Source organism: Ambystoma mexicanum, chromosome 6q (genome assembly GCF_040938575.1).
Source record: "Ambystoma mexicanum isolate Mex_15411 chromosome 6q, UKY_AmexF1_1, whole genome shotgun sequence".
Lineage (NCBI taxonomy): Eukaryota > Metazoa > Chordata > Amphibia > Caudata > Ambystomatidae > Ambystoma > Ambystoma mexicanum.
The window spans coordinates 616157056-616171266 of NC_090937.1; the positions used below are offsets into that span (position 1 = coordinate 616157056).

The 14211-nt window shown below is 46.7% G+C and overlaps 1 protein-coding gene across 1 annotated transcript in view; it reads right to left on the bottom strand.

Moving 5' to 3' along the window:
- The window catches only part of INTU (inturned planar cell polarity protein), a 1700152-nt gene extending 1686846 nt beyond the window's left edge, over positions 1-13306 (bottom strand). Inside the window, exon 1 of the mRNA XM_069631109.1 lies at positions 12909-13306. Coding sequence (XP_069487210.1) covers positions 12909-12997 — 89 coding nt within the window. The 5' untranslated portion in view covers positions 12998-13306. The remainder of the gene's footprint in view (positions 1-12908) is intronic.
- Positions 13307-14211: the final 905 nt, after the last annotated feature.

A 14211-nucleotide genomic window follows, 5' to 3' on the forward strand; every position in this document is an offset into this window, starting at 1 on the left:
AGTCTAGCCCCTGAATGTTTCCCTGAGATCTGATGACGCATGCCATTATTAGCTCAATTGCCAGAGCAAAGACGAGTAGCGATAGGGGACATCCCTGATGGGTTCCCTGCTGAATGGCTATCGGTGGTGTGAGCTGCTTGTTGACTTTTATTCTGGTGTTGGGGAACTGATAACCTGTTACTAGGAATCTTCTAAACCCTTCTCCAAACCCAAAAACAACCAGAGCCTGATCAATAAATGCACAGTCTATAGAATCAAAAGACTTGTGGGCATCTAGGGCCACTATACAAACCTGCAGCTCAGTCCGGTGCACCCAATCCATTATATTTACAAGTCTCAGAATATTATCGTCATTGTCATGCATCTTGATGAAACCTGACAGGTAAGGCTTAATCAGATATGGAAGAGTGCACATCAATCGGGTCACTAAAATCTTAGCATAGATCTTCGTGTCTCTGTTGAGTAGGGCGATAGGACGGTAGGAGGTGGGACTCTTGGGGTTCTTGCCGGGTTTCAGCACCAGAGTTGTCAAGGACTCAGCCATAGAGGAAATTACTTTTGCTCACAAGAGAAATTAATTTAAAGGTTTGGTCATTTGGGGAGACAAGGTTGTCATAAAGGCCTTGTAAAAGGCATTGGTAAAGCCGTCAGGGCCCAGAGCCTTGTTAAGTGGTAGCGTGCAAATTGCCATTAGGACCTCCTCCTGCATGATGGGAGAGTCCAGCTCAATTCCACCATGAGCCTCCACCGGTGGGAGCTGAGTTCTAGTCAAGAACTGAACCTGAGCCTCTGCACTGTCTGAAAACTCACTATGGACATTACGGAAGTAATTCTCTACTAAGAGCAGTTTGGGACCTTCTTAATACTGATCTGTTCCCCCAACATCCTGCAGGCAGGGGATAAGATTGCGCGCTGATTGCCACCTAAGCTTTGCAGCCAGAAATGTGTTGGCCTTATTGCCCCTAAGATAATAGGAATGCTTGGTAGGGAGCAGCAAGTGAGATGATTGCTCTGTACAGAGTGCCTCTAAAAGACTGCGGGCTACCCTCAACGATCTCAGGGCTTTCCTGGAGCCTCTACGTTTGGACTCCTCCTCACAGGCCTTCGGCTGTCTCTCTAACCTCTCTATGTGTGATTGTCTTGATTGGACACATGCTGAAGTCCTACTGATAATGTCTCCCCGCATCACCACCTTGAAGGCATCCCATACAACATCTAATTTAGCCTCACCTAGGTTGTTTTCTTCAAAATATTTAGACATAGTGTTCTGAATCTCCCCACTAGTGAAAATATCCTTCCGCAGCATGTCAATAATTCGCCACAAGACTCGGGAAGGGGCTTGTTGGGAGGATGGAATCATGGAAATACCTCAACCTGAGATATGAGAGTAGAAACAATAATCATCCATTTGATAAGGCGTAACCACCTTTCAAGAGGCCAAGAGCGGTACCGGCACTCTGCTGGACATTAACATATCACTGGAAGTAGGGCCCCCTCGCCCCACATTAACTCAAACTCAAAATTCAAATGAGGAGATGAAAGGGAAATACCTTTCTGCTTGTTGATTAAGGTTTTGATGCCCATACCACATTTTGTAACAAAATCAACAGAAGCTATAAAATAAAACTCAACAATATAAAATTCACACAGATCTGTAGCCATATTGAAAAGGTACTGTACACACACCACAGCATAGATAAAAGGTATGACCGTGGTAGTCTAAGTGTGTTTGTTTCGGACCACGCTGCTGGCAGATTAAGCTTTGACCCCACATTGCTGTTTATTACAAAAGCAATACAATAAAACAAAATAAAATACAATGAAAAGGACAACGAAATGGGCCATTGGAGGCTTATAATTAGAATTTTGGAAGAAACAAAATAAGCGTTGGGTGTCAATGGTTGTATAGAGAGAACTGTTTACACTGTACCTCTGCAGCACACACCTTCCCCCTCAGCCATCCAACATCCAACTCCAATGTTACATACACTTAGACCTCAATGTTACAAAAGCATTGACTGCATACTGTCTGTCTGTGCTTTTTAATGTATTTTTCTGCTTATTATTTGTATTGCTTGAAGACAAAACAAAAGCACCAAAAGAAATGTTAAAACAGGGTCATTCCAAAACACCCTGGAGGAGGTGAGAGTAGAAGACACCAGCTTCTCGCCATCAGAGGCAGACCCTCTCACCACTTCACAACCAACACTGTAAGGGCAAATGCAGGAGAAGCAAATATGAGCATTGACCTATCTCCCTACATCACAATACACTCAGGTTAGCCAAAACCTTGCACCTGGGCAGCGCACTTTCCATCTAGTGCCGCACCTTGGAGAGAGTGGAAAGATACAGTTGGTTTCTCTTTAGGGATAGTAAAGATGGGCAACAAAGACAAAAAAACATGCAGAGGCCACTCGCGGAGGCAAGTAGTCTCATCAGCATGCAAAAGGGGCATTGCATGTCGGCCACCATTGCAAACCATGATGACATATATTGCATTATGTGTATCACTAGAGTTTGCATGTGTCCTGTTACCTGGGTTCAGCATCATTCCCTGTGCCCTTTGCCGTTAATTGGCAGCGTGTCAAGATTGCATGTGTGCTGTGGGGTTCACCACTTTGTAAAGACTGGAGGGGGGTATCTGTACTTCTGCCCTCGTTATGGCAGAGCAGAGGCACAGAGCACCCCAGCCAAGGTTCCCTATTGTGGTAGCAATGGACAAGCAACCAAGGCTTAAGCTCTCAGGAGTTGAGGTGGGCTGGTTCTTAAGTACTGTGAGTCCCCAGGCCCCCACCAAGGAATGTCCACAAACTATGTTATGTGCTAATACAGTTTTTTAATATAAAAATAAGGTTCAGAGATATATACACAATTAATAACACACTTTGTACTCTGGTGATTCTAATATGGCAAATGTATACAATGTCTATGTGGCACCACACTTAGTGAGAGATTCCCTTAACATGCATCAACTGCTGGCAGTTATAAGATAGCATACAAATCATGCAGCAAGGTGTAACTGCATAGATCATAGGAGGAAGACAAGTTAGGTTAAACAGTGGCAGAATGCTTTCTCCAGCAACCTAGACACAATTCTTTTTGAGGATACCCCAGCTGGGCAACCTGTAATAGAGGTATTAGCAAGCCCAGTCCATAAATGTTGAATCAGTCTTGTTTCCTGGTCATAAGGTTCAACCACCCCAATGTATCTGTGATAGAAGAGTTTCTTCGAAAGGTTCGTTGACAGTTCCCTCGAGAGTGGACTCTCTTTAAAGCAGGAGCCACAGTGCGTCGAGATTTCTCGAAGAAAAGTGAACACTTGCGTTGAGACTGCAGCTTCGACCTTTGTGGTGCTCTTCGATGATTGTTCGTGGAAGACCTGGGAAGATGAGGCGTGCGGTCCACCTGGATGCAAAGAGTTTGGTGCCGCAAAGAAGTCTCAGTGATGGGTGGAGGCCCAGCATCAGGCATCTGGTGTTGGAAGGTGCTTTGGCGGTCCTCTGGCCTGTCGGTGCTGCTGCAGCACGTACCTCGGGATAGCTTCGGCGATCGGGACTCGCCCACGGGCTGGACTTCGGATCTTCACTTTGTCAGTGTTCTTTGGACATCTTTATCTGTTCTTGGTGGCGGGAAACCCACCGGCAGACTTTCCTCGATAGCCGACGACCTTGACTTTCTCCGGCGGGACAAATCGGTCAACTGTGATGGCATGGGAGCCCTTCGTTCAAGTGTTCTTAGGCAAAGGTGGAGCTTTTTCTTTTTTATTTTAAATGTGTTTGTGGTTAAACCAAAACCTTTACAAAAATGTTCTATTAAAATTCAGAGTACTCATCAAAATATTCATTTTACCATTAGAAAATTCACATCAATATAATTGTACACAATCTCTTCCATACAATGAAATCAATAGATTTAAATAAATAAGATCATCCCATATCAAATCAAATAAAAAACAAAACAAATGGAAAACGTGTCAATTGCAATAACAATTACAGTTACAGCTGTCAATCACAATTCTTTACAGTGCTGATATTTCAGCTTCAATCAACTTCAGGAGCACAGAAATGGCAAAAATTAGAGCTTTCTCTTGACCCAATGCCATCCGATTCCACAGAGTCCAAACAGTCAACGTACTCAATGTTAGCGAATCGAATCAACAGATTTGTTCTTGACACTATGAAATGCGGACATTCCAGTATAAGATGTTTGAGTGTTTCTACCGGTTCTAAACAATTTGGAAATCTACAGGTCGTGGTATTAACCTCATTCTTCGGTTTGCCCCAGTAACTAGTCCTTTCGAGAGTGTGGAATTGATTGTATTTGTAATGCATGAAATACATACGTGTGATATTACAAGGAAAAATGGCTAAGTAAGAACAACAACCATCCCTTTTTTGTGAGAACTTAGCATATTCTTTTTATGTACTATACTTGGTAAGTTCCTCTATAGTCCTGGACCAATCTAACTCAAACAGTTTTTTTTTCTCACATAGCCAGGGCACAAGGATAAATCTTTCGATTCTACCCCAACTTCATCAAGTAGTAGTTTCGTCCTTGCACTATAGGCCGTGAAAGAGTGGGAATTGCATCCCATTGTCAATTGGTTCAGATCCTGATAGATGGAATTTCCTGAGGTAACAAGAATTCTACTATAGTTGGAGCTTTGCGGCTCCGGTCGTCGAGCAGCACAGCGTCAAGCTGTCCCCACTTCTGGGAGGCACAACTCGACTGTCTTCCAGTGGTAATGGAAATCTTCTGAACCCCGGTCGACGGCAATAGACTTCGATGGTCTTGATGTCCTGATGCCTTAACTCAAGATTCATGGTGGACCCCTTCTCCGGTTGACAGGCTTTCGGGACTGGCTTCCAGGGTACCTCAATGAAGGTCAGCTTTTGCATGATGTTCCCTCGTAGCTCAGGGAGAGGTCTCCTAGCCAAGTCCTCTCTCAGATCAGTCCTCGACAGACTCGACAACTTTTAGATTTCACTGAAGGAAAGCAGCAGCCATTATTGTTCTTCCAGCTGGCCTTCAAGGATAAGCAGTTTCAAGTTTCAACTTCAGCTTCTGTGCAAATTGATAGGTGGGAGGTCCCCAGATATACACATCGGTCCCTCATTCACTATGGCTGAGCCAGGCTCAGTCAGTCAATCAGGCTCACATGCATTCAGGCCATTCACTTCCACCCAGACACCAATAACAAGGAATGTGGATTGGGGCAAGCACCCAGCTTTTCAGCACACCACACTGCATTCATGTCAGTTTCAGGTAGGGCTGTCTCATACATTGTTTCACACACACAGAAACCAGACACCCATAACATAGAATGCATATTGGTCACACACTATTCACACAGGTCCCACTCCAAGGGGGTACCCAAAACATCCAGTCATTGGGAAGGCTCCAGCCAGTATGTCCTGGACTTCCCCACAATACCATATATTGTTCTTCCACCCAACAGCCATTCAGGGGAAGGGACAGAGTCAGGGCTTCCCAGGACTTTGGGAAAACAAGGTAACAGGCAATAGAAACCAAGAGGCCACATGGGCCATATTACATTCTATCAGGAATCCACTGATTCCTATGGTAGGGCCTGGGTTTTCCAAAATGGAGGATACTCAGAGCACCTGTCAAAATCAGCATGGAGCTGCCACCAGCCCATACCCTGCTCTCTGGGCAATACACAGGTGGCCAAAAACATACACTAGGGGTACAGGGTTGTACCCCCACCCATGGGTGCCATAAGGGTATCCCAAGGGTCTCTGTTCACCACAACCAAAAAGAAGAAGAGCTGTACTTCCAGGAGTCCCACATGAACTCATGTGCAGAAAACAACACAGAACACATATAAGGGAGTACAGGACAAGGACACGGAGGCCCTGTCCCTCCAATGCATTTCCAGCATCTCACTCTTCTGAGAGCAGGCATATAGAAAGTCCTCTCAATGTGAATCAATGAAACACCGTCCTGTTCAGTGAGAAGCACAGTAGTGTGCTGTGCAGTGAGAAGCACAGTAGTGTGTGTGTTTTAAGAACATTTTCAAGAAATCTATTAACAAAAAGATGTTTTCGTTCTGAAACAGCATACGTTCAAATATGAGGTGACATGGATGACCGTGAACGCAAACAGTTATAAACAAGGCCCGAGCTTGGTTTGCCTATATTAGCTGTGTAGAATTGTCCAGCCAACCCAGGCCATTCTCACCATTGGTTACACCACATGTAAACCAATCCTTCCTACCAGAGGCGGGTTAAGATGGAAAAGTTACATTGCAATCTAGTAAATAGTCATAAACTGGTGATTTATGGAGACTTCTTGACAGATTCCTTCATCCTCTAAGCATTGATGTTTAATGTCAACGTGTTGCTAGAACTCGGTTAATCATTTTGCACTCCATGTGTGTTTTTTAACAGAGCCGTAGAGCATATGTACAATGCGAATACTTATTTGTGACAAAATGGTTCATTTTACCTTCAAATCAGCTCAAAGCAGAACACGACGACCCAACTCCTCACTTCGCTGGGCAGCCCATCTAAGAACGGTGGCGCAGATTTTGACACTGTTCGGTGGTAGCAGAAAATGATTGCCCAGCCCAGTTCTCTGCTGCTTTTTCACGAACCTGGAGGTATTCGCAGGCCCTCTCATCCACCTCGCAGGGTAACCTCTCTCTTCCCTCCCAAGAAGAAGGGCAGTCACACTGTCTACAGCTGTAGCGCTTCAAAAGCACTGGCACTCAACATAACCCATTCTAGTTCTTTGAAAGGGGCCACACGCTGCACTGTCATGAATGCCTTAAATTGTACAATGAAAAACATGTTCGGTTTAATTCTTTCCGGGCCTTAAGAGGTGGGTCCTTTACAGGTGAGTTTCCTTGACGGAGGCCCCTCGTCCCCTCCTCTTCTCCGGCTGCCCATCCCTATGTTATACTGGCCTGGGGCCTTTCCAGTTGCAGTTTGTGTAGGCCGTGTCTCAAAGAGCAAAGGTTCACATTTGAAGTCGGAGAACTGTGTGTGTGTGGGCTTACATTCTTAGGAGCCTATGAAGTATGGGGAACTATATCAGAAAATTAATAATGTTAGTGATCTGAATAAAATCAGTGCAACTTCTCCAAAGAAGGAGATGAAGAGGACATACAATGCTAGGGTGTTTTCTCTTCTGCGAGACCCTGTGTCAAGTCGCTTGCCCCACCCCCACCCTCCAGCCCTTGAAGAGTCCCTGCTGCTCATGGTCCTGCCTCTCTGAGAATTGGTTACATTTCATTTCATGAAATACAGTCTCTCTAGAGCCCGTTCTTGTTCTGGTGGTTTCAGTTTTCCAACTGTTCAGGAGCTGTTTCCTTTTTTTTAGTTTGGCTATTAGGTACCACGCCAGCCCCAATTATGAAGCCAAAAACGATTTGCATATGAATACAGACAGACTAGATTATGAAGTGAAGGGCTTTAAGTGGGCCGGGTCGCGTCCCAGCATTCTCCAAAAAATGGACTAATTAGCAGCCGACGCAATTCGTGCTTAGCTCACCCCTAAAGCATACTCCGCTGTCTCACCCTAGTCGAGAATTGCAAGCCCTGCTCAACTGATTGTTAGTCTGTAAGATGCATAGATTTATGGAGAGAAGGAGCTCATCTACTCTGAAGCAGGACAGCCCGGTGCCCTGGGCCGCGCAGCTTAGAGTGTCAGGAACAGTGTACTGTCTGGGGTTTGCAGAAATTTTACTGAGTGATTGTTGGGGCAAATGAAATGAGCACCAGCCCCAGTATCCATGACTTGCTCAGGAGGATTGCAGAGACCCAAGCTGCTCTACACTGATGATGCCCAATGAGGTCGAAACATGTCTGGGGATGCTTGTGGTCTGTGTAGAATGGATTCGACCTAGCTGTTCAGCTGGACTGCCCCATTTGGGCTGGGACCAAGCATGATTTACATATGGTCCTCCCCCTTTTGTAATGACTTAGCAGGCAAAGAACAATGGTCTGAGGGGTTGCCCAGAGCAATGGTAGAGGTTAAGATTAATTCTAAGCCTTCCAGCCATCACCTCTTTTGATTTGCTGCAATCACGGTCACAGACATATTTGTCAAATATAAAAATCGGGGGGTTATTCCTATGTTCCCAATATCCCTATTTTCGGTCACTTAGATCAGGTACATCCTAACTGCTCCAGATCCTCCAATACAAAGGGACATTTGGCCTCGCCTCGCCCATGCTAGCCAGCATTGGAATTATTTATCTCCCGATGTTCGGGGCACTGCCCATCTGCTAGCCTTCAAGAAAAAGATTAAAACCATAGTTTTTTAAATTTTTGATTTAAGATTCCTGGGGAAAAAAGCTGTATAGTGGGCTTGGATGCCTATGGGCTGTAGCACCCCACAAGTAAAGGTAAAGTAAAAAAAAAGCTCTTTGATTTTATGCAAAGCAGCTCGCAATCCACATTGGTCCTGTTTTGCCCCTCCCCTTTCTGATGGGTGATTTATGTATGAAATCAGATAAAAAAATGTATACTGAGACAGTGATTAATTTAACGGCAGCTATGTATTTACACAATGAGCTATAGAGAGATCTATTTACAATATGCAGACTCAATACAAATAAGGCCAACTGAGACCATACCGAGTGATTAATACATATGTTCAGGCTCTCCTGATGTATTGTTTGGGTCAGGTGGCCTTTGCCTAAGCTGCAAGTCACACCCAGCACTCTTTAGGCCATGCCCAGCCCTTACGCCACAGCCTCCTTGCTAGACTCCTCTCACTTTCTCATCCAACTTAAAGCACTTGAGGAGGGCACACAGCCTGAGGCTGTTGTTTGACCTTTTACCCACCCATTCACCGCCCTTGGCCATGCTATCCCTTAAGCACATTCCCACCCAATACCAACCTCTCCCCACCAAAAACACCTTCATGGGATCACTTAAAGATAGCGTTATCGTGCTGTGACATTAAACTCTGGGCTTTTATGGGGCTGTCATTCTTCTCTCTGATTGGTCTTTAGAAAGGTACTTGCTTAGTAGCAGAAAATCAGCTCCTAGTTTAATAAAAACGCCTTAACAAAGAATGCCTTCAGCCACTTGATTTTTTTTTAGCAATATGTGTCCTGCCATCTGTTCCTTGCATTGAATTCCTATGTATTGTGTTGTGTTGTATTGCATCATTTGTATAGTGCCTTCCACCATTGGTATGGTCCCAACGCATTGTAAGTTGAATGCCCTCGAGGGCTGAAGTCCATGTATGGGAACATTCGAGAAGTGCTAGTATGCGTGTGTGCATAACAGCATGTACGAAGATATGAAGGGGCGGCCAAGTCCCTGCTAGCCAGCCATGTCGAGCCAGCATTTGGCTGCGTTGTGAGAGGCAGCCTAGAAGGGGTATGTGAGAGCGGGATAGTTATTATGTGTATAGGTACCTTCTCATGGCAGGGGTGTTGTGCGAAGTGTTTTTCAGTGGGGCATGAAGGCAGATGCATGTGGGTCTGCGGCCCTTCCTTTGGATTAAGTTCTATAAGCATGGAATGCAGCGGGTTTAAAAAGCATTGGCTGTGACTTGGGTGCTCTAGTGTTCTGGCTACATCCAGCATTCACCTGGAATCTTTGTACTGGCTACATTCTACCCTCACCTAGATACCAGGCACTGGCAAAGTTAACTCTGTTGGATCCTCTATAGGCACTAGATAGGCTTTTGCCTTGCCCTGTCATCCTATACCCAGATACTCACTCCATTTTCCAGCTGTTGCCAATTCATGGCAACATAGTGCCATTATGGCAGTGCTGACAAATGCCTATCCTATGGCATTCATAAAAGCCAAAATGATTGGCGTTGCTAATGCTTGTCTATTATTTCAGTTGGTTCATATAGCGCCACACATGCTGCCTAGTGGCTGCTTTGGAGCACTTTGTGAAAGGTATGCATAGAGCTTGAGTTAGTGCATGAATGCCCTGATTACGTGGCCGATCACCATTGCTCTGAGTCCTACTCTTCCTCGTCACCTTCGTTACATCTATGAAAGGTATCCTTTCGTAGATGTAATGAAGGTGAAGAGGGAGAGAGACCGTCTTCTTGGCCGTGTGGATTGTAACCTTGTTTGGCTGCCTGTCCTTGTGGTCAGGGCGTGGAGCCCAGTTCAAAGTGAGAGATTTGCGGGGGCTGCACTCACTGCGGGCCGAGGCATGTGCAGTGTGTGCGGTGGCACAGGGCCCCGCTCTCAGGGGGGGGCACCATTGCTTGCCTCTACTATAGAAGGTCACATTATTTTAAAGAGGGGCTATGCAGCTTCCTTGGATGATTCACGCTTTTTCCGAGCAACGCCATGGTGCCACCTTCCAAGCCATTGTGATGCTCTTAAGGCAAATACCCCCGTCCAGCAGCCCATCAGATGCTGCAGTCCCCGCAATTACTGCTAATCACTTTCTTTGCTCTAGCCTAGCTTTTACAGCAGCAGCAATGCACACGTCATGGATCATTTAAGAGACCATTGTTTTGGGCAAGGAGTTTCCCTGTTAAGAAATACAAAGGGAATTGTAGAATTTTGATTCTAAAAGCACACACAAAGCACCATGCACTTGCCCCTGCACTTGCCATCACTTGGCTGCACTTCTTATTTATATTATTTATTTATATTATTATTTATTTTTCTGTTATCCTAAGTATTGCACTGGCTCCTCCCCCTCCCCTTGCGTGATCTTAATGTCACTGGCCTAGTAAGATCGTTGTCTGTCTTCCCTCTGCCCCCCCCTTGCCTCGTCGCGCCTTGAAACACTTGTGTATAGGCGCGTTATAAATGCCATATCATATCATATTTTAAATTTTAAAGACTTATTCTGTGAAAAAAATGTCTGCAATATCACGGGTCACCATGTATGCGGCTCAGGTTCCCGCAAATCCTAGTGCCGGCCCTGGCTGCACTATCACATTGGTAGTGACTTAATGGGTCAGACTATTGGGGGTGCTATTGTCCCCCATCAGAAATCACTGTCTCGTTGCTGCCTCGAGTGGAGCCTCCCGGTCCTCCTTCAGAGGCGTGGGAACAGGTCACTCTTCAGCACCTGTGCCTGGGGAACACGCCACCTGCGTGTGATCATGTTCTGCAGAGCATCATGACTCCTAAGGCAGTGTGGTGGGGGTGTTTGCCAGGGTTCAGCCCTGGCACTTGTTTCTGAGCCCTGGCAACTATTGTCTCAGACACAGTTTCAGTATGATGAGGTGTTTTGGCAACTTTATTATGTTAACTGCCAGTCACATAACAAACACCTATAGAATCAGAGCAACATGTAAAGGATGGTCGTGGTTAAAGACACACTTAAACACTTGTCTCATGTGAAGACACAACGAGTATGTTATTTTATGTGTATGTTGATTGGGATTTGTAAATCACATTTCTGCTGCAGTGATTACATCCATCTACTACAACAATAAGCTGGCGGGAGCTGTGGCTTTAACCCCATATATGTCTACCAGCATAGGGAACAGCCGTGGGCGGTGGCAACAGTGGGCAGAGGGCTTCTCACCCTGACGTGGGGTCAGAAATATTAATAAATATTTGAACCTCGTAACTTATTTTTTTTGTTACAAACATAAGCTCTGCCCTAGGGGCTGTAATTCACTATACAAGCTTTCTAGCGGATCCAGCAGCGGCGTATGGGATTTTCAACTTTTCAGTATATATATGGGATGGGGTGGGGTAGGTGGGGGAGGGCTGGATGGACTAGCCGACTTCTGATGTTTAAAAATATCAGTAATTGTGATTTTTATATATCGCTTGCCACCCGATTTTGATATTTCGTAGCACTGGTGTTATTAGCGCCCAATTTAAAGACGCAATTAAGCGCCGAGTCAGCTCTGCCAGGATTCAAACCCGTGAGTGCCAGGCACGGGCACGCGCAGTCAAGGACGCAGATGGTATCGCACCCTTTGCAGAACCTGGGAAACTGGGCGCGCAGGAATCACCAGCAACTTGTCAAATGGACTTTCCAGTTATGTGTTCTTAATGTAGATTAGGCGTCCCATTAGAGAGGCCCCTTATCGCCGAACCCACCACGGTCCCCATTCATTGACAGTAGCTCACGAGGAACAGATAAGACATTAATGTTTTCGTTTAAAAAAGCGCACAGAATTATAGAATGCACTCGGGTTTGTGAGGGGGCGTCGAGATGACTGGGGTTATTTTCAGTTGCGCGCGCTGAGGAGAAAGGCAATTCGCCCCCTTTCCAGCATTATAGCTCCTTCTGGTCTGGGGTTACCAGTGGTAGATTTGGGGAGGCGCGGCCCTGCCCCATTGGCGTCAATGCGGTCCGCTGCTGTGCGTCTCAGAGCGAATCTGCTACCGTGGACGAATACCCCGCCAACGCTCACTCGTGGGGGTTTCCTCTTACTTCCCTTATCCTTTCCCAGTGTTTCTCTCTCTGGTGGCCCCCGCAGGGGTGCAGGGGTTATCACGCATCAGACCTAAAACGGCCCACTTATTATGTAACATCACCCATAACTGTGTTTCCTCAACATGTAGTACTCTCGCAACTTCATACCCTCGCCCTGTACTCCGAATGTTCAATGCCTCTGGGTATTTACACCCGCTGCACAACCCTTTCAGTACGTTTTCTGGAGGTGAGGGTGGTCTTCAAACTGCGGGCCTGCGATATTCCAGGGTGGGGGGTAGCGGGGGCACGCGAGGCTCTTCCAAAACGGGGTACATGGACTGCTTTTAATAGAAAATATAAGCAGATATGGAATCTGGTGGGGTGGGGGGGGCAGCAACAGTATGTTTACCCAAGGGGTGGGGGAGCTCAGCAACAACATACATGTTCACTAGAGGGGGATCAGCATAAAAAAGTTTGAATAGCACTGCCCACAAGTCTTCCCCTCGGTACAGTACCAGCCAGCGCCCCATTGCTACACTACGAGGCTCCCCTGGAACGCGCCCCCCTCACCTGTGCAGGAGGACGCTCCCCAGCGAGTCCAGCTCCTCCAGGCTCCGCGGCGGGGCTCTCGGGATGCGGGTCCTGTCCACTCCAAACATGATTCCTCATCCCGGGGGTGGGGCGCCCCTGTGAGGCGCACAGGTACTGTCCTCCTAGAGCCGCCGCATCCTCCCCAGGAGTGACCCCGGCTCTCAGCAGCAGCAGCAGCGACCGCCAGAGTCCGCGCCAGCCGCCTGCATCTTGTGCCAGCCCAGCATCGCCCCCACAGAGAGGTGGCCCGGCTGCACACCCATGCCAGCCACGCTCCTCGGCGCCCCTCCTCCCCGCTGCAGCCTGCGAGCCCCGAATAGGACCTCGCTCCTTACCCCGCTAGTACAGACGAGGCGGTGCGTGTCCCCCTGCAACAGCGCCCCTCCCCCAGACAGGCTCTCCTCTTCCTGCGCTCTGTGCCCACTATTTGGCGCTACAGTCCTCCACCCACCCTGCCTAAAATGCAATTTTCCACATTCCTGCCTGAGCACGGGTTGATATTAATAAGCATTGGCTGAGTGGCCCCTGACCCCTCCTGCGGTGCCACAGTCTGCCTGTTCCCAGGAGTGTTGGGTCTTCATGTAACGCATACCAAGGGTGTAGTAGCCACACACACATCAGATTAAATCCTGTTGTGGCGTGTATCCTTATAGCTGATCTACACGACCCCCTGCCCCCAATTGGTAGCAAAAGCTAACTTGGACCATTAAGAACATTTCGGTAAAAACAAGCCTTTAAAGCCAATAGGCATGGCTTTGCAAACGTAGAGGGTAAGATGTTTCTGTAGAGTCCCCAAAAGACACACTAGGCTTTCTCTCCGCATTTACAAAGTCCGTTCGTTTGGCTTTTCCAAGGCCTATTAGTGGAGATCTTTCTTGAAGAGATGGGTGCTTCGCTTTCATCGGGTATGCCCAGGGCTCAAGTCGAGGGTACACGTGGGGGGACGGAGTCCACCCACTTTTTTCAGAGGGGGGACTCAGTCCCCCCCAGCTAAAATGAGAAACATTCAATGTCCTCTTTGAATTTATTAAATTAAGCCGACCTCGGGAATCGACCTGCAGTCATCATGTGTGTATCCAGACACTTCACCAATGCACTATATAACCTGATGAAAAATAACTAAATGTCGCATTTCGGTACTACAAGTCCCAGGGAAAACATTTGTATTACTTCTTGGTGTTTAAAACATGCACATCTTTTAACGTTTTCAAAAACACTATTAGAAGAAAATATCCGCTCTTGGTTTTGTGTGTGTGTTGATTTTATGAAAGGCAAATGCCAT